At 52.9% G+C, this 23,426-nt stretch overlaps 2 protein-coding genes and 1 long non-coding RNA gene across 8 annotated transcripts in view; all 3 read left to right on the forward strand.

Annotated features, from left to right (window-relative positions):
- The window catches only part of THY1 (Thy-1 cell surface antigen), a 393,200-nt gene that overhangs the window by 232,259 nt on the left and 137,515 nt on the right, over positions 1-23,426 (forward strand). The gene's annotated exons all lie outside the window — the stretch shown is intronic.
- Positions 1-23,426, forward strand: part of NECTIN1 (nectin cell adhesion molecule 1) — a 90,895-nt gene that overhangs the window by 21,545 nt on the left and 45,924 nt on the right. For all 6 annotated transcript variants that reach the window (XM_068172064.1, XM_068172061.1, XM_068172062.1 and 3 more), the window contains exons 2-4: positions 21,069-21,419; positions 22,197-22,499; positions 22,985-23,102. In XM_068172064.1, coding sequence (XP_068028165.1) covers positions 21,069-21,419; positions 22,197-22,499; positions 22,985-23,102 — 772 coding nt within the window. The remainder of the gene's footprint in view (positions 1-21,068; positions 21,420-22,196; positions 22,500-22,984; positions 23,103-23,426) is intronic.
- LOC137462135 (uncharacterized) lies at positions 7,603-9,673 on the forward strand. The gene is made up of 3 exons (XR_010993597.1): positions 7,603-7,747; positions 8,866-8,888; positions 9,029-9,673. It is a non-coding gene; the product is annotated as an uncharacterized lncRNA (long non-coding RNA).

A 23,426-nucleotide genomic window follows, 5' to 3' on the forward strand; every position in this document is an offset into this window, starting at 1 on the left:
ATGAGACAGGGCGGGATGACTGGGCTGAAGCTGAAGCATTATCTCCTGTGCTCACTGCAGGTAATCCCTGTCCCCTGGGACAGCTGTGGTGTGGCAGGGGACAGTCCAAGCCAAAGGAGCTGCCTGGGAGCTGCTGTCTGCACTGCAGGAGCTGCTCTCCATAGGTGGACTCAGAGATGAATTCTGGCAGCAGCTTCTGGAGTTCTTTGAGCTACTCCAAGTCCTTGCACTCTTCTTGCACTCCTGCTTCTGTTAATGTGTCATTTAACACAAGTGTGGGCAGAATCCTGCAGTCCTGAGAGGTGCCAAAACATCGCTGATGAATCCCCTGGCTCCAGCTCCTGGCATTATCAATTAAAAAGCCATTTGTCCTCAGTGTGTGCATTGAAAAGCTCTCAGCTCATTTTATTCTTCATCACCCTCAGTGTAGGAAGGCCTGGGACTCCATTTAAAATCTATTTGAGGAGTGGTTCCGAGGTTTCTCAGTGACTTGGCGAGGTTTCATAGGCTGTGCATTCAGCCAGTGACTTCTCTGCCTCCCTCAAGATCCTTTGCTCTTTTTCCACCTCTGTGAAAAAACGAAAGCAGTGGATCAAGAGGAGTTTTCAGGCAATCTCTCTGCGTGCTTTGGCCTGATTCTGTCTGATCTAGCAGTGCCAAGCAGACAGTGGGGGCTTTTTGCTGTTTTGTGGCTATACACTCCTGTTGTGGTGCTTCCAGTTGCTGGATGCGTTCATGTTTGTGAAGCGCAGAGCTTTTGAGCTCTGCAGGGGTGACAGGGAAGTGTTTCTGCAGTGTGACAGGGCCGAGTGAGTCCCCCTGCCCTCTCCTTCCCACAGCCCTGGCTCCCTGTACGCTGAATTTCGCTGCTGTGAATTTGTCAGGCCGCTCCTCCTGGCACGGCAGAGCGATGCTGTTGTGTGCAGAGGTGCCAGGAAGGCAGAGCCAGAGGTGCTCTGGAGGGTGGGAGAAAGGGAAAACACATGGGAAGTGTGAGTCAGGTGCCTGCGTGCTGTCTCTGAGCCTGCCACGCTGCCTCTTCCCCTTCCTCCTGGGAAGGCAGAGCTCAGACACAGCCAGTGCTTTGCTGGCTGCCCTTGGCACGCACAGAGAGGGAAATCACCCCTGAGCAGCTCCAGCACAGCCCCACACAGGAGAAGGCACCACAGCCAGGCTGAGCAGCTCCAGGGAGAGCTCCAGCCCCGCTTGGGGCAGCCCTGGCTGAGGGGGAGCTCCCCAAAACAGCTGGAGGGGCTCCGGTGCACTGAGCTGGGGCACGGGGTGAGGTTATCAAAGAGGGGCCCAGCCCCTGTGTGGTAAGCACATTTCTTTCTCTCTCAAGATTTTTTCATAGAACAACCCAAAAGCAAAAAAGAAAAAAACAATTTCTATTTCTGCTCCTTGTATTTCACATATAGAATGTGTTTAAAGAATTGTTTACCTAGAGTGATTACTTAATTAGAGTCTAGTGAAGATTGTTTAAGCCTAATAGCCAATCAGATGCACCTGTGTCTAGACTCTCAGAGAGAGTCACGAGTTGTGAGTTAGATATAGTAGTTAGAACAAGTAAGTTTATAATTTTAGTATCTCCTTTAAATAGTATATTAATGTATTATAGTATAGTTACAATAAAAAAATCATTCAACCCTCTGAAGTAGAGTCAAACATCAGCATTTCTTCCCACCAAGCTCCCCTGCGTTTACAATACCCCTGCTCCTCGGGGTGTTCCAGCTCTGGGGATGCTGGAATTGCCCAGCCTCTGCTCCAGTGCAGGCCACCATGGCCTGGTGAGAGTGGGACAGAGGGCAGTGCCTCCGTGGGATCCCAGCTGGGGCTGCTCACCAGGTCAGGCTGCACTGCAGTGCTGGAATCACAGAATATCAGAGCTGGAAGGGACGCACAGGAACCTTGGAGTCCTGCATCCCCACAGGAGGGTGTGAGCTCTTGGAGTCGCTCCCTGACGGGATATAGCACGACCCCTGTGAGCAGGCAGCAGGATCTGAGCCCCACTGCTGCAGATTTTGGGTTAGGACCTCGGGCCTGCCGTTCAGCCCAGGGTAAGCTCTTGGTAGTGGCGGCAGGGAAGAACGGACAGCAGGGAACGTGCCTGGAAGGGGCAGCTCCTCCCTGCTGTGGCAACCAGGATCAGCTCCTGCCCTGAAGCTCAAGGGCTGGCTGTGTTCTCCTCCAGGTGCTTTTTTTGAGGGTGCTGTGGGGCAGGATAGACCCAGCAGGGGTCTTTGCCAGCTGTAGGTGATGTTGCTGTGCCTCCAGCCCAAGTGAGGTCAGGCCAGGGAGCCTCATCCCTGCCCTGCTCCTGCTGCCTGGCCCAGCTGTGTCTCCAGGAAGGGTTCTCATTTCTGGGCTGGGTTTCTCCTTTGGCTGCTTTGTTTATGGGGGAATAAATGACACAATCAGGCGGCCTGATCTGGTGTGCTGGGAGGGAGGAGAGGCTAGATGCAGATCTCCGGGGCTGTTGCAATCAGCTTAGCCATTCCCAGCATCAGGGGCTGTGGAGATCAGCCTTGGCACGGAGGCTGGACCCTCCTCTGCCAGCGTGGGGGTTTTGTGGGAGCAGGACCAAAGGTATCACCTACGTTTGGAAGCCTTTTCCAAGGTGTCAGATCAAATCCTGTGTTTAATTCTAAGCTTTGGCTTACAGGCCCAAATTTCTGAGAATTCCCTGCATTTCTGATTCCAACATCTCTCCCTTCTTCTCTTCCCAGCATCTGTAGCCAGGCTTTCCCAATCTCCCAGCCCTTTATTCCCCACTGCAGTGCCCCTTTTCAGGGCCCATCCCTGTGGACAGGCCTGTGACTTCCTCCCCTCCTGTCCCCTCTGTGCTGGCTCGCTCCATGTCCCCCGTTTTTGGGTGTCACTCCTTGCTCTCCCAGTATCTCCCATCTCGTGTTCCCCTTTGCCCCACTGCGCTGTGGCTGGAGGGGTGATGCCCAGGGAGCAGGGGCACCACCTGCACCGTGCCAGCTCCTGGAGGCTCAGGAGCCACAGGAGCCACAGCCGGACGCGGGATGGAGAAGGTGGATGGGGAGGGAGCGTGGGAGAAAGAAGGGCCTGTGCATGAAATATTCCAAGTGGGGAAAACTGGCAGGGTTGCTAATGCTCTGAAGGAGGAGGCAGCCCTCTCTCAAGCCCTGGGGCAGATCAGGAGGCAATAAAGGAGAAGAAAACACCAGAAATGAGATCCGCCAAGCTGACGGCCCAAGCAAGCTGAAACCTGCCTGGGAAGGCAGCTTGTTCCAGAGTGGGAAGGGGCAGATTCCCAGTCAGGACTGGCTCTGTGCAGTGCCTTTCCCATGGCAACAGAGCCCCAGGTTTGCAGGAAGAACTGGGCTTTCATTCAGTATCTGGAGGGGAACTCGGCCCCCAGCCCTTACCCCTGACCGCAGGCTGCCCCAAGCTGGAGGAGCTCAGCTTGTGGGCAGTTGGAAATGTCAGCCCAGCCCAGCAACTCCTCTGTGCAAGCCCCAACTCACAAAGTTGGGCCCGATCTGGAGCCACGCTGGGGCTCATTTGCAGTGACAGAATGAAAGCAGGCTCATTCCAGCACCACGCCAGGACCTTTCACTGTGCTCTAGCACAGAGCCTGCCAGAATGGGAATGAGAAGGGGGATCTGCTGTGGCAGCTGGATTTTCCTTTGAGGAGGACTCGTGCAGTCCCAAATATCACCCCACTACCAGGCTGCACTGCTTCATGTGCAATTTGTGCAACTGTTCTGCACTCAGCCTCACTGGAGCTGGAGGAGGGGAGAGCAGTGCATTCCCTGGGCTGAACTGTCCCTTGTCACTGGGGCTGGGAGCCAGGGGACATTCCTCAACAAGCCAGCACAGCCCCCTCCAGCTCCCTGCTCACACATCCCTGTGCTCAGGACAGCTCTGATATGTCCCAAGACACAAGGGCTGATTCCAAGTCCCTGCTGCTGCTTTGCCTGTGACATTTCTCACTAAATCTGCTTTTCTGGGGCAAGTTGGAGCAGGCAGCCCCGTTTCTGGTTGGACAGGCTTGCTTTGTGCTCCGGGAGAAGCGGAGGGGTTGGGAGCAGGGATGGGAGGTGCACGGTTTGTGGCCTGGGAGAGAGGGGACGTGCTGGGACTTGCTGCCCATCACTCCCCCTCTGCACTGTTCCAGCTCAAGGTTTTGAACTTTGGGAATGTCTCCCTGAGAAAAAAGGGCTGTGAAACGGTGCCAGGGGGGAGCAAGGAATGGAGAAGGGGAGCAGCAGCAGTGGGTGGTTGTCTCGTGGGAGTTGTCTGAGTCAAGGCTGTCCAGTTTGGGGATACAGGGAACAACCAGCCATCCAACAGTCCAGGCTCTGGCATTGAATGGCTCCTGTCTGTGAGGAGAAGGAATGACATTGTTTCCCTTTCCCTGCTTCCCTCTCTTCTACTCAGCTCCTTCTCCATTTCAAATGTGCTTTTTTCCCCCAATCCCTTCTCTCCCCACCGCTCTCCTCTCTCTTCCATCCTTTTGTCTGGCTCTGTGTGAGCCCCTCTACTGCCTGCCTGCAGAATTCCTGTGCCCAGAAACAACAGATGCTAAAGGGCAAGACTGGAACTACTCTAAATGCAATCTCCATTTTGCTCAAGGATCATTAATTACCTCGATGATTAAATACAATTAAAGATCCGTAAGACCGTTCTAATATCAGGGCCTTTAGCAAGGGCAGCTTTTAGGAACCTGCACCAGCAGTAAAACAAAAGGAGGAGATAGACCAGTAAATTGGGGAATCCCAATTAAAATCCGTGCTTAGCTCATTAACCTAATTACACATTGTGTCTTGCTGGCCTCAGCTCAGCTGAGGGGGAGGTGAGGCAGCAGTGGGGGCGGGCTGGGTATCCATGTGCTGATCCTATGGGATTGTTTATGTCAGGTCTCCATTGTCTCTCTGGCTGAGAAAATGGCCTTGGTGGGGGATTGGGAGCTGGGGCTGCGGAAATCCAGGAGGGTTTTGTTCCGAGCCCTGTGTACTTGGAATACAGCACGTGTTTCCTCTTCCCTGAAATGTTCCCTGTGCACACAACCTGCTCTGTGCCCTGCCTGTCAGGTGGCTCCTTCCCACACCCAGCTCAGCCCCAGCCTTCCATGGAGAGCACTGGGGGGAGAGGGAGAGTGGGTGAATGGGATGGAAGTGGATTTGAGGGGGAGAGGGGCTCTCTGGAAAGGGGAGATTGGTCAGTGCTGAGCACAGAGCCCCAAGCATTGGGGTTCCTTTGCTGAGGCTGAAGAACACCAGAACCCCCTGACCTGAGGCTTGCCCTGCAGGGAGCCATCTGCTCTGCTTATCTGCTGTGGCACCAGGAATCCCTGTCCCTTGTCCCCTTCCCCCTTCTCACAGCGGGCTGCACAAAGGCCTCCCCTTCTCCCATCCTGAGTCCAAAATCCTGCACAAAGGCCTCCCTTTCCCCCATCCTGAGTCCAAAATCCTGCACAGAAACCTCCCCTTCTCCCATCCTGAGTCCAAAATCCTGCACAAAGACCTCCCCTTCTCCCACTGTGAGGTCCAAAATCCTGCTCCCAAGCCTGGCACAGAAGCCTGCCTTCCCAGGAGTTTTTGGGAAGGGAGTCCTGTTGTCCTGGCCTGTCTGTCCCACCGAGAGAGGGAACAGGAAGCTTCACAGGCTGAAGCCAGGTGACTCAGGGATTTGTGGCTTTTCCACACGAAAGTCTGCGGGGTGCAGCTGCCTACGTGGCTGCCTTCAAAGGCTTGGGGAGGAGGTGGCAGGTCCGGGCACGTCCTGCCCAAAACCGGCCCAATTTGAGAAAGCAAGTCGGAGCTGGAAGAGGTCAGGGTGCGGCTTCCCATGCACCAGGGCAAGGGAAATGGAAGGAATGGGGACCCTGAGTCCCGTGGGACCCAGCTGTGGCTTTCCCAGTACCTGCAGGCATGGGGGAGAATGGGAGGCAGGGAGCCAAGAAGGTCTGTGCAGCAGAGCCACTGCCAGCTGAGAGGGGACAGCATTCCCTGGATCAGCTTGAGCTGCCCTGCGGAGTGCTTGGGAAGGAGGCAGAAGGGAGTTAGGCACATGCAGGAGTTTTTGACAGCACAGTTTGCCACGTTCCTGCTGGGAAGGAGCCCTGCCATATCCTCAGATGCCTTCACACAAAGCCAGGGTGCCCCAAATGGCCATCCCTGCCTGGGGAAAGCAGCTGCTCAGCCCTGACTCCCATCTGAGTCCCTCGGGAAAGATCTGTTCCTTCCCTTCCCTCTGCCCACACAGACACACAGCCAAACACCATTTTCCTTCCCCCGGGTTTGCTGTGGGCATCTGAGGAAGATGAAGGGATATGAGGGGACCACGGGGACCTGCTGGGAGCTGGGAAGGGCTTGGTAGGATGGGGACAGATAGAGACGGGTGATCTGCCTCTCTGCTGTGTTAGGAATGGAAAAGTAACAGCTTCCAACCCTGCTGAAGCTCCTTGGGTTTCGCAGTGGAGTCACCCAGGTGGGAGGTTTGCAGTTGCACAGCTCTGGGATCATTGCCCCAGCCCAAACATGGGTGAAGGGAGTTATCCCCACTGCCATAAAACCGTAGGGCAGCTCTCACCCAAGAATTTAATCTAACAGAGGATCAGCAGGAGCCTGGTGAGACATCCCAGCAGGCCTTGCTTTGCACATTGGCCATTCCTTGGCTGGTGCTCTGCTTGCAGGTAATTAAAATGGCTTAACCCGGCAGCCCCAGCAGCTGCCTGCAGATCGTTTGTCTTTATACCCAAGGGACCCTGCCCTCAGTGTCTGCTCCAGAGAACCCCCCCTCTGCAAGGCTAAAAACATTTCATTACACAGGCAGAGAGTGAAGGCAGAAACCCGAATGCCTTTTTCTAAAATCACTGCAATGGAAAGAAAGAAGGGAGAGGAGAAAATCCTAAGGATGTAAAGAAAGAGGGGGTTTGTAAATCCTACAAGGAAAGAATTCAGAGTGTTCCTCTGTGATGCCAAGTGTATCTGGAGTATTCCCAGAGCAAACAGTGCAATTACTTTGGATTCACACTTTGCCACTGAGTTGTCAGGCCCGAGGTTCCAGCTCCCAAAGGGCTCTGTGCAGACTTGCAGATGAGTTGTTGTGCTTTCCCAGGGGATGTGGAAGCTCTGAGAGGAAAGGCCACGCTCACTTTTCTGAGGACAGCTGTAAACTTCCTCTTCCTCTCGGGCTTTGTGTTGCTTCCCTGTCTGAGTCCTTTGCTTGGGGTCATCCACAGCAAAATGTCCCAGTCCTTGTCTGGGTGTTTGTTGAGGCTGGATCACCCAGAGGGCTGGGAGCAGCCGTGGGGATCTCACTGGGCTCCCTCCGCTCACCTTGAGAAGAGCCTGTTATTTTCCTTTCCAGGGCTGTTGTTGCTCTCTGATGGGATCTCTCCCGAGGAAGGTGTGTCCCTCCCTTCAGGGAAGGCTCTTCCTTTCCCTTTGGGGCACATCCTTCTCATCCTCTGTGCTCTGTTTGCTCCATCCCTGTGGGTCAGGGCACAGGATGACCTCAGAGGCAGAACACACCTTGGCACACTTGGACTGATCACCTCTCCCCCTTCTTAATCTGCTGAGATCCCCAGACTGTCACAGCCCTGGTGTTGTGACAGCATCCCAAACAGGAGGCTCCCAAGCCTGGAAGAAACTTTCGGTTTATTCAACTGCTTCCTCTCAGAGTTTTTACAGACAAGCCAGACAATTCCTGAGACCTCCACCCTTCACTGCAGATTGAGCCTTTGAACTCTCTAAGCCCTGCACTAACAGGGGTTAATGACATTTATCTACATACTTATCTTCCTTCTCCACTGCCTCTTGTCACTCTGAAGTTACCTCCAGTAACGGTTTGTGGCGCCCAGGTGACATAAACTCTTTTTCCAAGATGGGACAATTTACTGTTCAAACAGGTTCAGAATCTCCTTTTAGTCTCTTTTCCCTGTCTTCTCTTTTAATTCATTTTCCATTAATTTAATACCCACATGTTTATTTCTGGAAGGCTTCTTCCACTACTATTCTGGTCAGTTTTTTACCAAATTGGAAATGGGACTTTTTGTCCTCTTTCCTCTTGCCATTAGCTATTTATATCCTCCCATCCATCTCTTTAGGTAGCCAAGCATCCAGCTGTGTTCTCTCTGCCACTCTGGTCCCTAAGCAACAAGTAAAGGTGGTTTTCTGAGCAGCTCTTAGCTCGAGCAGGGGTGACAAACAAGTGACACTGCAGCCTGGGAGAAACCCCAGCCCAGCTGCCACGTCCAGAGGTGGTGGAGCAGCGAGGGGAGCCACAGCCAGGCTGGTCCCATCCTTCTGTGGAGGAGTTCTTGTCTCCCAGGGATTCTTTCTGCACAGTTCCTCCTCACCTGGGAGATGGTCCTGGCATGGGAGGTCAAGGCATGGAGTCACAGCATGCTTTGGGCTGGAAGGGACCTTAAAAACCATTTAATTCCACACCCTGCCATGGGCAGGGAGAGCTTCCTCTAAGTCCCATCCAACCTTGCCATGGATGGGACTTGCCAGGGATGGAGAGTCCCATCCCTTGCCAGGGATGGAGAGTCCATATCCTGTCTGGGCAAAGCCCAGCCCATCTCCCCTCCAGGCCTCCCTGCTTCTGCCTCCAGTGGTTTGTCTCCAGAGCCATTTCCCCCACCCTGGGCACTCCCCTGGTGGAGGACAGAACTGCTCCTGTGAGAAATGTGGTATTTTTAACCCATTATACCTATATTTGTAACCCATTTAACCCATATTATGACCCATCCTCACTCCAGCCCTTGGGGGAGGCAGCAGAATGTTGTGCTGGGGAAGGTGCTCAGGAGTTCCCATCTTTTCCATGATAAAAGTTCTGCTGGAAACCTGGAGGACCCTTTCATTCCTTCGTTCTTCCTCCCACCAGGAGAGCTGGCTGACATTTTTGGGGTAAAGTTTGTCTTAAAATATGCACAATCTTCTGGAGGAACTGTGTCCATATTGTCATGTCTGCTAAAAAAACGTAATAGCCTGGTTGGTGTTCTCTCTCTCTCTCTCTCTCTCCCTCTTTTTTGCCCCCAAATCTAAAGGAACAGGAGTTCTCTCAACCAGCCTCCCCTGGAGCTGTTAGAGAGTGGAAAGGCACAAGCAGCAGACGGAGGAGGAGGAGGTGGGCACACCAGGCAGGTGCAGGGTGGGAGCAAATCCGTCTGTCAGGAAGGAGGAACAGACAGGGAATCCAGAGGGAGAGGTGCTGGAGCGGGGCTGTGGGTCCCACCCAGCTTGCAGGGCTGGCCCAAGCCCCCAGAAAATGCCTAACCCAGGGACAGGGTGGGATGAGACCCAGGAGAGGATGAATCCAGATGGATCAGAGCCTGGAGTGGGCTGTGGAGAGTGAAGGTGGGGAGAGCCACAGGGAGGTGATTTGTGTTTGGGGGTGAGAGCTGTTGGAAAGGTCAGCTGCGGGGATGACTAACGCAGCATGGGCTGGCAGAGTGGGGATTTGGGCGTTTCAGAGGGAGGTCTCCTTCTGCTTTGTGGCTGTCAATTGAAAACTTCCACAGAAAGGAAATTTCAAAAGAAAACTTTGGCCTGGCTTCATCTAAAATGCCCCCATTGCATGGCAACCAAAGCATCCCATCCTGGCTGCACTCCTGGCTGATGTTTTACCATAATGCCATTTCAAAGAAATGAGAGTCCACAAGGAAAAACCATTTCAAACTTATCAAAAGGGCTTTTTTTTTTTTTTTTTTAATAGAATTTTGCCAAAATCAGCACGTTCCACTAGATGGTTTTGGCTTGGACTAAGTGACACTTTCCATCAGAAAAATATGCTGTGCTGGAAAATTTTCCACCAGCTCTGGTTATTTTTTCATAGCATGCTTTCCATTTTTGTGGCAGCCTCCAGTCTGAGCTGAGACAAAGCACACAGGAGTCCCCTGAGAGCAGTTGACCTCCTGGTCTTTGGAAGAGCAGAATGACTCCCTGGAGCTCTCCCCAGTGGCACAGGAAAATCCATCTGGCATCCACATCCTTCTGCACGTGGCTTGTTCCCTGAGAAGGAAACAGGGAGCCTGGTGCTGATGTAGTTGAACAAAAGTCAGTGAAATCACCATGAAAATCAATAAAATCTGTCAATTAAGGCCAACTGAGCTGTTTAACCCTGAGAATCCAGGCCTGGTTTCTCCAGCACAAGGCTGGGAATGGGGTGCTGGCTCTTGGCTTGCTCCATCCTGCTGCCCGTGCATGGATCTCCATGGGGAGCTGATTGCTTTTTGGTCCTGCCTTGTCTCTCATGACTCAGGACTTGGGGGAACAGTTTTAGGGCAAATGTGTGATTCCAGCCTGCCACAAGGATTGAGGCCTGCCAGAGCTGTGGGGATCCCAACCTTCCTGCTCGGAATAAAAGTGGCACATCCGGAGAGAGGCCCCCAAAAGTGTTGAAGGTTGTGTTCGAAGGGACACCTTTGTCTCTGGGCACCGAGGCACTCAGCACTGGTGTCACTCCACCTCCTGAGGGACATTCGTCATCAAATTCCCCTTAAGTGCTGTAGCACAACCCAGCTCCTCCCTGGGGCTACCTGGAAGCACAAAGCCACCTTGGTTGGAGATTGGGATAATCAGGCAAGGAGAAATCTTTAATTTCTCTTCCTGGAAGTTCACCTGGGTCCCTCATTGCATTGCAATCACTAAGGAGATGCAGCTTCTGAGTTTAAGTCCCCAATTAACTCAGCCAGGAGTATTGCTCCCACTGAGAGGTATCCAAAGGGAAATGGGAGTTTGTGAACTCCTCTCTGCAGGAGAAATCTTTTTTTTTTTTTTTTTTTTCTGTAGAATTCCCTGCTCCTCCCGCCTTGCCCTCTGCTCTGGTCTCCCTGAGCCCTTGCTGACAGTCCTCACCTTTCTGGGCAGGGAAGAGGGGCTGTACCTGTGTTGGTCTCCCAGGAAAGCAAAGCTCAGGCACCCAGAGGATGGGGCAGGAGGGAGCTTGACCCGTGGTGGGAGGTCTCCCTGCTGGGCTCTGACCCTCCCTCCCTGCTTTCCTCCCCCCTCCCCCTGCTCAGCCTGCCTTTAATGGGTGGTCTTGTCACTTGTTTACAGTCCTGGCTCTTGCAGGCCCCTCTAAGCCCAGCAATCATTCCTCAGACAGCCTGGATGGAGGCTGGGACCTTAACGGATGGGAGAGCTGCATCTCCACCCAGCACGGGGGTCACAGACTGGTTTGGGTTAAAAGGGCCTCAAAGTTCATCCCATTTCACCCCCTGCCATGGGCAGGGACACTTCTCACTATCCCAGGTTCTTCAGAGCTCCATCCAACCCGGCCCTGGACACTTCCAGGGACGGGGCAGCCATAGCTTCTCTGGGAACCCTGTACCAGTCTCTCACAGTAGAGAATTTCTTCCTAAAATCTAATCTATCCCCACTCTTTTTCAGTATGTGGGATATTTCAGAAACGTGGGGCTGGCTTTGCTCACAGGGTGAATGGCACACTCACCCCCAGCCTCAAAGTCTCTCCTAATTTCTGGCATGTCCTTAGCACAAAATCTCAGAGATTTGGTTGCGAGCGGTTTGCTCATGGTTGGTAAAATCGTGAGCCACATTTTGGGAACTCCAAGTGGAGCTCTTGACTGGGCAATGTTTAGGTTTCCACACTCTGCCTATTAAATGGATTTTCCACTTCATCTCCCTCGGTTTCCTCAGCCATGGAAATGAGGGTGACTTGACCATTTGCATGAAGGGCGGGTGGGGCTGTGGGGCCTCCCCACAAATCCTCCATCCCTGCTTCCTCAGGTGAGAATTGCCACCATCCTCTGCACATCCCCACCTCTAACCAGGTGAGACTGCCGGTGATTGCCTGGGTGGCCTTGGGCACATCTCTTTGTCATTCAGCACCTCTGATTTCCCCACCCCTGAAAGCAGGGGTAATAAGGCTTTCCTGCCTCTCAGGGTGTTGGAGGATTAATTAGTTGCTGTTTGAAAAGCCTTTTGAAGATGCAAAGGTTTTGCCATAAATATGCAGAGTGATTCCTGCAGATGGGGCCCAGGTAGGACTGGAGCTGTGTCTGCCTCTGCTCTGCTGAGATCATAAAGAAGTGAAATTTGTAGAAATTCCTTACACGGGAACTTGATGATAAGAAAGCTGAGCAGCAGCAGGCTGGAAATCAAGCAGAGCACTGAATTTGGGGTTATTTGTGCTCACTGTTCTTTCTGGGCTGCTGTTCACGGGCAGGAATCTTTAAACAACCCAGAGAAAGCTGGGAGGTCTAAGCCTTTCCCACTTCCCTGCAGAGATATCTCTAGGGCAAGATAAAAACACATTAAAATAGAAATCACAGGCGGGGAGGCAGCAAAGGGTGTCTGTCCATTGCATCTGTTGGTGCCATGTTTGCATTTGTCTTGTTTGCAAAGCTTTTCCCTACTTGTCAGCCACCAGAACATATATCACATTCTCCTGGTTACAAAAAAACATGCATGTTTCTGTCTTTCGAAACAAATTGCAGAAGAACAGAGCGTGGCATTCCAGCTTGCGAGAGGAGGAAACATTTCTTTTTAACTTTGGGAGATAGTGAGATATCAGCAATATGTTATATCCTGAGAGATAATGGGAGGAAAGCAAAACCACAGGCAGAAAGCTGTGACTGTTAAACATACATTTCAGCTATAGGAAAGTCAGAGTTTTAATCTTCTCCATGAAAATTACAGGGCTGGCCAGCACCAGCGGGGTTTGGCAGGGCCGCATTTTTCACCACGTTTTGGACGCAAGACCAGCATTTGGATCTTTGATAATTTCCTGTGACCGGGCATCTATCCTGATGAAAGAGGCTTGGTTTGAGTGGGGACAGAGGGAATTGGCTGGTGGGGCCAGCCAGAGGAGGCTGCCAGTTATTAACCCTGGCGCTGAAGTCACGCCTGAGTCAGCAGAGTTTCGGCTTTGTCCCGTTCCCATTGTGGAGGCGAGTGAGTCACTCCCTGCTCCAGCCCTGAGAGCTCCCCCATTTCCTGCTCCAGCTCCGAGCCCACAGACCAGCGAGGGAAGGAAGGATCTGATGTTCTCTCATTTTTCTGTGCCATCAAGTTTATTTTTGTTTTTATTGAATCTCTTCAGTCTCAAGTTCCCTCCTTTCGGAAATGAGGCTCTCCATGGGTTACTATCTTGATCCCCTCTTCACAGCTCCTCATTAAATCTCTCCTCCTTAGCACCTGGAGAGCTCTAATAGTGAGGAGATTTAGCACTGGACCAGAACTCCTTGAACAACATCCAAGGCAACAAGGAAGTCCAAAAAAGAGGCAGAGCAGAGAAACACTCGTGTGCATTTGGGGACTCAGCCCATCAAGATAAGGTCTCAGGACAGTCTCAGCTTAATTAGCTTCCCTCTTCTCAAAGCTCCAGCTTCATTCCCTTCCTCCACACTTGATTTTCCAGCTTTTCTTCCCCACCCAACCACCAAATAAGCATTGGCTCTGCTTGTGGTCCTCTTTCTTTTGCTTACAGGTTAGAAATGGTAAGCAAAAAGACCTTGTTTTTTTTTCCTTGCTGGCAGGCAGCGAGATGATTCCAGAGAGAAGAATCTTGGATTTTTGGTTCTTTGTCTTTGCCTGGCCAGCTGCCTGCTTTTCCTAGTGCAGCATGTCATCCTGGACACATCCACTGGTGGAATAGTGGCTGGGGATGAGCAGAGGCGAGCGAGTGGGCTGGGGTGTGGTAGTGGAGACACAAGAGGGGTGGGAAGATGTTTAAGGCTACAGTAGAAGGAGAGCAAATCAAAAGCACAAGCATTGACTGGCTGGAGAGACATTCCTGGAGAAAGGAAGGAGATTGTGACGTGGAAATTGCAGGAGAAAGGAGACTGGAGTTGTGAAACCAAGCTCCATGGGGAGCTGATTGCTGTTTGGTCCTGCCTTGTCTCTCATGACTCAGGACTTGGGGGAACAGTTTTAGGGCAAATGTGTGATTCCAGCCTGCCACAAGGATTGAGGCCTGCCAGAGCTGTGGGGATCCCAACCTTCCTGCTCGGAATAAAAGTGGCACATCTGGAGAGAGGCCCCCAAAAGTGTTGAAGGTTGTGTTCGAAGGGACACCTTTGTCTCTGGGCACCGAGGCACTCAGCACTGGTGTCACTCCACCTCCTGAGGGACATTTGTCATCAAATTCCCCTTAAGTGCTGTAGCACAACCCAGCTCCTCCCTGGGGCTACCTGGACAGGTGGGAGCACACAGCAGGAAAAGAGCTGAGGAAGGAGCTGGAGTCACATCCAGCCCATAAGGAGAGGGGAAATGAGCCAAGTGCCCAGCACTGGGGCACGCCAGGCTGGGGCACAGGGCAGCCCGTGTGTGCTCAGGTGTGTGGGAGCTGGCAGCTGGCTGCTGGATTAGCTGAGCGCGCTGGGGCGGGCCGGGCGCTGCGCGGCGGGGACGGAGCCTTTGTGCTTTGTTGCTGAGCATGGGCTTTGGGAGCTTTATTGCAGGAAGGCCTTTCCCAGTGCTGTGTCAGCTCTTTCTGCAGGAGCCCTGCTCTGCCAGCCTCTCTGCTTTTGCCATGGGGCATGTTCCCCTCCCCGTGACTTGGGGGGTGAAGCAAAGCGGCTGTGAGAAAGCCAGGGAAGGAACGGCAGGGAGTGAGAGCTGGGAGCAGAGGCAGGCTGCTGTTCCCATCCCACTCCCCGGCTTTGCAGCCCTTTTCCTGGCTGGATGCAGTTGGGCATGTTTGCAGAGTTGAATAACTCGTAGTCTAGTCTGGTGGTCATCCCTCTCTCTTCAGTCTGTGTCCCATCCCACCCTGGCCTCTGCTTTTCTTCCCTCTCTTTCGATGAGGAGCACTGGGACAAGCATGGCAATGCTCTTTCCTGGGGGCTGTGTGTGAATCCCAGCGGTGTCTCAGTGACCAGATTTCCCAAAGTGTAACAGGGAATAAGTGGAGCATCGATGGATGAGGCCCTTTGGGGAAGAGCTTTCATTCCAGGGGCTCCTGAGGCTGCTTTGTGCTCCATTTACCCAGAGAGGAAATCCTGCATAGGCAGGAGAAGGCTTTATCCCAAAGGCAGCCAATGATGGCCTGGCTGGAGACCTCGCTCAATACAAGCCATTGACTGGTCCTGGGGTAAAATCATCTCTGCTCTGCTGCCATGGGCTGGATCTGGGTCTGAACCAGTGACCCCGAGGAGAGGACCCCGTGTTTCCCATTTGCAAGCCAAAGCCCAGCCTAGTCCTTTCTTGTTTGAGAGGGATTTATTTGGCTGAGGGCCAGGCAGGCCATTGTACAACGCTGCCATTTCCCGACAGCTCCCATAAATCTCTCCCAGCTCCCACTGGGAAAGGGGAAGGGATGTCTGGGCGTGCAGTTTCTCTCTTGGGGTGCCCCCACCCCATCCCAGTGTTATCTCAGGCCTTTCATGTACAGCCATGTCACCTGGAGCTATAATCTTGCCACATCTCTCTCATCTTCCTTCTAAGGCTCCCCCTCCCTTTGTGTAAAACTCAAGTTTTACAATCCCTGTGGTGCTCAGGCTCTGCAGGAGTGAATCAGTGGATGACAGAGAGACCTCCAGTGAAGGTCTGATGCCACAGGAAGGCCCTGGGGGTGACTCACTGGAGCCCACTGACTCACTGGAGCCCACTCCTCCATTGCAACGGGCTCCCAGCAGGGCGAGGCAGGCTCTGTGCTCTTGGAAGAGAGCAGAATCCTGATTTAAATGCCTGGCAATCAATGCAAAGCCTCCCTGGCAGCAGCAGAGGTACTAACCTCTTGGCCAAGCGCCACCTCACACCTTTGCTTCTTGCCACCTGAAATTCCCCTGCTGGGATTTAGATCTTCTTTCCCATGTTTCCCACCCTGCCTAACACACCTGGGCTGTTCTGGAGGCTCTGCCCCACAAGAGTTGTGTTTCAGACCTTGTTTTCCTTTGGAAAGATTAATTCAGAAACACCAGCAGAGAAATTTTGAAGTGCCACCAAGTGGAAAGTTTTGGGCTCTTGTTCCATCCCACTTTTCCTTCATGGAAAATTTGCGGTGTCTGAGAGAGATAGGGGACTATGGATGGGACATCACTGCCCGTGGCCATGGTGCTGTCACAAAATCAGGTCCTTTTGTGGGACTTTGTGCAGGTTGAAGTGTGATGCATTGATTTACCTTTCTGTAAGATCCCAGCTGCTGTGACTAAGGATCAGGAGGGATCCCTGTGACATCTGCATCAGTCATGATATTGCCACACCAAAGGGTGGCTCATCACACTCTGCCAAGGGCTGTTTCAGTGCCCTTGGGGGGAGATGAGTATCAGGGAACAGGAGGGAGAGAAATTGGTGAGAGGCTTAGCAGAGGCAAGGTTGTGCAAAGCAGAGTGGAGTTCACATGGCTCTTAACAAAGAGGCATTGAGTGAGGTTGTGACAGAGCTCACCCAGAGCCTGGAGATCATTTCCAGAGCTTTCTATACAGGGGAGCAAGAACCTGATTTGCAAGTGTGGGAGCCTGGCTGGAACACCTCCTGGGCTTTTAGGAGAAAGGGTTTCCAGCTCCAAGAGCCACCACCTGCCACTTCTGCTGTATCCCAACACCCAGGGAGTGCAGACCTTCCTTCCCAGCCCATGTGCCTCAGGGCACCCCAAGCTGTGCCCCCGAGGCCTCGGTGAATATCTGGGGTTGGGATCGTGGGGAAAGGCATCAACACAAACCACTTCAGAGACCAAGGTGGAGGAGTAGGATCTCCGAGGCCTGCACTAATGAGGTCTTGGCACCAACATGTCTTTGGCACACGGCTGGGCCCTTTTTGGTCCATGACAAAAAATAACACCACAAAACTAATGAATAAAAGGCAAGTGGGCAAGCTGCAACCCATCCAGCTAATCCTTGCTCGGGTGCTGGCTGCCCCTGGGAGGTGTCAGCATGGATTGGTGGGCACTGGGAGATCTGGGGTGTGAAAATGGCAGGATTCATCCCAAGCTTTCTCCCTGTCCTTCTAACCACACGGATTGTTCAGCAAAGGAGAAACACGGCCAATACCAGCACTTCACACACACACACATATCCAGCTGAATATGTTCAAACCTCTCCAGAGGCTGATTAGTGATTTTATTTTCTCCTCCTCTGCCGGCCGTGCGTGCTCATTGCCATCAATTATCTATGCATTTGCCCTGATGAATTATTGAGTGTGTAACGGGGCGAGGGAAGGCCCGCCAGCCCAGCTCAGTCACCTTGCAAACAAGCTCTCTCCAGAGCGTGGCAGCAGCCAAGTTTGCCCTCTGGCTTCTGATTTAGGGTGGGAAGCCGATCCAGCAACTTCCCAAACCCCTTTCCTCCATCTGTCCCGCTTCCGCATCGCTGCATTGAGCTGTGGGTGCTCCTGGAGCAGAATGGGTGCATTGCTTTCCTGATTTAAGGCTTGGATGACTGGAACAGAGAGAGTTTTTCCTGTCTTGCAAAAGAGTTGTTCAGTCACCTGGAAAGGAAACGCGATTTCCGCGCTGTGTTTGGGGTTTTTCAGGGTGCTTTTTTGTTTGTTTTTTCTTCTGCTGGGTGTTGTTTTTTTGTTTTCCCTTTTCCCCTGGAGCCTTGAGAAAGTTTGGAATGTGTTTTTGTCAACGCCGCTGCGTGTAAGGGCCTGAATCCCAGCTTTGGCAGCGTTTGGCTCTTGGCAAGCTGTCCTCACTCAACTGGCACCAGCTTTTTCCCTGGCCAGAAGTCTGGCTCTTCACACCTGGACACAGGCAGGTTCTGCAGGACCGTTGTAGGTTCAGGATCAGGTTTATCATCTCCAAAATCCACTTTTTCTCCAGTTTATGTCCAAGCCCTGCCTGTTTTGATGCATGGATCCCATGGCAGGGGGAGGGTAGAACTGGGAATTGTTGCTGCTGCTCAAGGTCAAGATAAATAACTTGATTTTTAAAAGGGTCAGTTCATTAATTTCCAGGGAAATCACAGCATAAAGGAAGGGCACAGTAATGATGGATGGAGTGAGGGACTGGATTGACCTCCCCTGTGCTACCCATCACATTCCCTGCTGGAATGGCTGCAGGTTGATTGACTTTATCTTCATTCCAGAGGCACATCTCAGTTGCCCACCAGTGGCCGCCTTCAGCCTGGCAGTGCTCATGCTACAAGGGACTGCCAGCCCTGCAGGGTGACTCTGAGGAGAAGCTGGTGGCCTTCCACCTACTCCTGTCTGCAGGCTCCTCTGCTGCTCCCGGGCACCGCGAGGAGACGCTGAGCCGTGACTTCCTGCGCTGGCGGACGGGGCCGCTTTGTTGGGGTGTGGAAATGCCGGTTCAAAGGGCCCCGTGGGGGGTCAGGGAGCTTGTGGGGAGCAGAGCCAGCTCTTGTGGGGAGCAGAGCCAGCTGTGCCAGCGCCCCAGCCCCAGGCAGGCCCCGCTGGGGGCACGAGCCCTTGGTGAAAGAGGCGCTGATGACTCCGCGCTCCCCCGGCCCTGGGAGCTGAGGGAGTGCTGAGCACACCCACCCAGCCTGGGCCGTTCCCAAGGCCCTGGCTACGTGATTGAAGTGCTCCCCAGCAAGCTCCCACACGCTCTGGGAGGCTCTGGAGCCTTCTGAGCCAGACTGCTTGGCAAAGCTGTTCCTCACCTCGGTGGGTGTGGGCAACGCTGCAAGAGGCTCGCTCACCTCCGGGGTGGAAGGAGCAGCATATGCTGCACAGCAAGGTGGAGACATCTCCCCCTCCCCTGTCCACCCATTCTTCCCTCAGATCCCAGCGTGGCCTCATCTAAACCCAGCCTGTGCCCTCATTTCATCAGGGAGGAAGTTGTTGGCACTGGTGGCAGAAAAGTTCCTGCACTGTGTCCTGCTGGTGGGACGTCCTTCTCCAGAGGGGAAGCAGGGTCCAGATGTGACTTTCTCAGGGTGGGGACATCCCTACCCTCTGCTTTGTGGAGTGAAAACTGTGGGGAAAATGGCCCTGACTATGCTGGGAGGGGAAGGGTGCATCCTGCCAGCCCCAGAGGACACGGTGGCTTCATGCGTGCAGGCACTTGAGGGCACCAGCACTTTGCTGTGGCTGTAAGAAGCTCTGGAAAACATTCCTGAGCACCCAGCTGCAGTGCTGGGGTGTGGGGCTTGGCTCGGGGAACAGGGGGCAAGTCCACACAAAGCTCTGGAGGCCGAGTTTCGGTCGGAACTGCTAATGGCTGTGGTCAGCTGGTGGCGTCTTGTGGCCAGGCTGGGTTGTTGGGGCTTGTCCTCAGGGTCACAGGAAGGAGAAGGGAAAAAGAAGAGGCATAGATGAGATGTGGGGATGAGGATAAGGCTGGGAACAGCAGGTAGGAAGTGAGGGGGCAACGTGGAGGGTGGGTGGGTGGGGAAGAGTTTTGTCTGCCTGCACACGTGTGTGTGTGTCTGTGAGAAACCGCAGGAAGGAGACTCTTGGAGAAGTCGCAGGGCACATCTGCCATGGGGACTAACACTGAGGAGTTTATTTTAACCTTGGACAGGGAGCCATTCATCCCTGGAAGAACAGTGTAGGGTGACATTTCTGTTAGGAGGTGCTGTCTTGTTTCTCTTGTTCTGCATTTTTCTTTCCCCAGCCCCTCTCTCTGTTCCATTACTCTTTCATGTTCCCCACTTTCTGTGCAGAACATGAAAGAGTTCTCTATCTTTCTTTTTTTTTTTTTTTATTTTCCCTTTCTTTCCTTTCCTCCCAGCTCCCAGAATCCATCCAATTGCAGATTCTCCCAGAAGCTGGGATTAAAACCCGCTTTTCTCGTTCTTCCCACCTTGCCTCTCTGTTGTATTTATCATACAAATACTGGCTGTATAATTACCAGAGTATTATCTCTAAACACACAGATTAGGAAAAGACACAGTGGCAGCAAAGATGAATTTCAGGGTCAGTCTGGTGGGAGATACTTTTCTCCATCTGTCAGGGGAGGAATCAACTGAGACAGAAGAGCTGTCACGGACTGCAGCTCCCACTTTTCACAAGCACCTTCCATAGAATCAAGGTGGAAGGTTCCTAAATTCAGCCACTTCTGGGGTTATAAGAAGGCCACAGAAATTACTTGGATGATACAGGGAGATCATGCAAGGTGTAGAGGCAGTGCCTTAAAGCCGTTCTTGCATGGGAATTATTGCTGCCCTGAAATGAAGGCTGAGTCTTTGCAGCTCCTTTAATTACTGCTGCAGCTCCAATGGGATTAAATGGATGTCTGAGTGTGTGTTAGCATATGTTGGGATGTGCTGAGCTGATAAACATCAGGGCTTTCACATGCCTGCAGACACACATGCCCTGCATATTTACCACAACTGATTCAGAGTCACCCCGAGCTGAAGACAAAAGGGGGGAAGGTGTTATTGATCCAGCCTTGTGCCTTTGGGTGATGATGATGATGAGCCCTAGGCTGGTCATAGTGGGAGGAAGGTGTTTATGACCAAGAATGAAGCTGCAGGTGGATGCAGAAGGTGCCTGTAGCCACAAATTGCTCTTGGGTGATGATGATGATGAGTCCTAGGCTAGGCTGGTCATAGTGGGAGGAAGGCATTATTGATCCAGCCTTGTGCCTTTGGGTGATGATGATGATGAGCCCTAGGCTGGTCATAGTGGGAGGAAGGTGTTTATGACCAAGAATGAAGCTGCAGGTGGATGCAGAAGGTGCCTGTAGCCACAAATTGCTCTTGTATCAGCCATGCCAATAAGAAACCCAAGCCCTGTGAGGAATGGCTGAGGGAGCTGGGGGTGCTCAGCCTGGAGAAAAGGAGACTCAGGGGTGACCTCATCACTCTCTACAGCTCCTGAAAGGTGGCTGTGGCCAGCTGGGGTTGGGCTCTTTCTCCAGGCAGCACTGACAGAACCAGAGGACACAGGCTCAAGCTGCACCAAGGGAAGTTTAGGTTGGATATTAGGAAGAAGTTTTTTACAGAAAGGGTAATAAAGTTCTGGAATGGCTGCCCGGGGAGGTGGTGGAGTCACCATCCCTGGGTGTGTTTAACAAAGCCTGGATGTGGCACTGGGTGCCAGGGTTTGGTTGAGGTGTTGGGGCTGGGTTGGACTTGATGATCTTGAAGGTCTTTTCCAACCTGGTGATTCTGTGAAACAAGTGGAATAAATAGAGGAATTCCTGAGCCTGATGCCCAATAACCACACTGCTTCTGGGAAGTACCCCAACGCTCACGTGTTGCCATTTCCTTGCAGGGCTGCAAGCTCAGACTGTCTTGGTCAATGACTCCGTCTCGGGGTTCATCGGCACGGACGTGGTGCTGCACTGCAGCTTCACCAACACGCTGCCCATTGTGAAGATCACCCAGGTGACGTGGCAGAAGGCCACCAACGGCACCAAGCAGAATGTGGCCATCTACAACCCCGCCATGGGCGTGTCCATCCTGTCCCCCTACAAGGAGCGGGTGACTTTCCGGAACCCTTCCTTCAAGGATGGCACCATCCAGCTGTCCCGGCTGGAGCTGGAGGATGAGGGGGTTTACATCTGTGAGTTTGCCACTTTCCCAACCGGCAACCGGGAAGGGCAGCTGAACCTCACCGTGCTGGGTAAGGCTCTGGGCAGGCTCTGCAGGGTTAACCTCCAGTCCAACAGAGCTGGAGGAACCTGAGATTCACATCCTGGGAGCTCAGGGCAAACATTAATTGGGGGTGTAAATCGTACCTGGGATGGATTTTTAAGTTGACTGGGAAGAGGTGAAGAGCAGGGAGCACAAAGCAGGTGGTTCTGAGGCAGCTGAGCTGTCACATCTCTTCTGCTTTCCAGGCCTCAGCTCCCCTTTTCCCTCCACCTGCTCCTAATGTAGGTGCAGTAACAGTGACCAGGTCCCTGTGGGAGTGGTGAGTTTTAATGAGCTGGGGTTGTCAAGAGAGAAGAAACAACAGATTGATCCTAAAATCAAGCAGAGCTTGTCCCTGGAGCTCAGGGCTGTGAGTGAACAGACCCCACCCAAGGTCTACATGAGTTGTTTTCTCTCTAATTTCAGTTCTATTCTAACACAGGGATGAAAACCTCTGGGAGGAAAGGATTGACTTTCCATATTTATTTATTTATTATTTATTCCACATTTATGGCACTTCCACCACTGTTTCCCCATAAATGATGCAGGTAGATAGTGCAAGGTACATAGGCACTGCCATAAAGCAGTCATTATGTGGGAATTATTGCTGGCAATTTGCACAGCTCTGGACTCGCCACAAGCTCTGTCACAGCCTCAGTGGTGTTAGATGGCTCTTGGGATGGAGCAAACAGAGCAGCATTGCCTTTCTAACCATCCCTTTGCATCCTTTTCTCCTCCTCCTCCTCCTTTCTGCACTCCCTTGCAGCCAAGCCCACCAATTGGATGGAGGGCACCAAGAGGCCACTAATTGCCAAGTCCGGCAGGACAGAAAAGATCTTGGTAGCCACCTGCACCTCCTCCAACGGGAAGCCCCCCAGCACTGTCACCTGGGACACGAAGCTGAAGGGGGAAGCGGAGTTCCAGGAGATCCGGAACAGCAACGGCACCATCACGGTGATCAGCCGGTACCGGCTGGTGCCGAGCCGCGAGGCGCACCGCCAGCAGCTCATGTGTGTGGTCAACTACCAGCTGGAGAGGTTCACCGACAGCATCACCCTCAACGTGCAGTGTAAGGGGCCTGGGCACCACTGGGAGGGCTCCCGGCTCAGGGCTGGCTGGGGGACGGGCTCTGGGAAAAGAGGGGTTTGTCAGGGGAGGGGCTGGGCTGGTGGAGGGGTTGTGGTCTTGGTTCTGAGAGTGAAAACTGAAAGGATCCTTTGGAATAATTGTGGGTTTTCTCTTTTTCTTACCTTCTTTCTCTGCCTCTGTTGTGTCCCTTTTGCTCCCCTTCTCTCTTTTGCACTCCCTCACATTCCTTGTCCCATCATCTTTCCCTCCTCATGTTCTCTCTCCTTCTCCCACTCCTACCCCCTCATCTCTTCCTATTTCATATTTTCCCCTTTCCCACAATCCTTTCCTCTCCTTTTAATCTCTCTCCTTTTCCCACCCGTGCCCCTCATCTCTTCCCTTCTCATTTCTTCCCCTTTCCTTTCCCACAACCCTTTCCTCTCTCCTTTTCCCCTTCTGCTCTCCTCCCTTTCCCCACCCCTGCAGATGAGCCAGAAGTCACCATCGAGGGCTTTGATGGCAACTGGTTCCTGAACCGCAAGGATGTGAAGCTGATCTGCAAATCTGATGCCAACCCCCCAGCTCACACCTACGAGTGGAAGCTGTAAGTGTCCCCAAAGCCCTGCTGCCAGCAGCAAATGTCACCTCCCAGCAGGGACAAGGAGTCTCTGCAGACACCTCACTCACCCTCTGATCACTTAGGGCCCAGTCCCATTAGTGTCAGCGGTGTCACTCCAAGGTACAACCTGTGCCTGTGGTGAAGGTGGCTGCCAGCTCAGTGCAGCCTCAATATCCAGGAAAAACTTCCCCTTCTCACCTCACTGGGATGATATTCTGCCCTGGCGACGTGAGGCAGCTGAGATGTGACAAGGTGATTCATGTGCCCAGCACCACCAAGTGCCTCGGCAGCAGAGCTGGGGGAGAACCC

This window comes from Anomalospiza imberbis, chromosome 24 (assembly GCF_031753505.1).
Source record: "Anomalospiza imberbis isolate Cuckoo-Finch-1a 21T00152 chromosome 24, ASM3175350v1, whole genome shotgun sequence".
NCBI lineage: Eukaryota > Metazoa > Chordata > Aves > Passeriformes > Viduidae > Anomalospiza > Anomalospiza imberbis.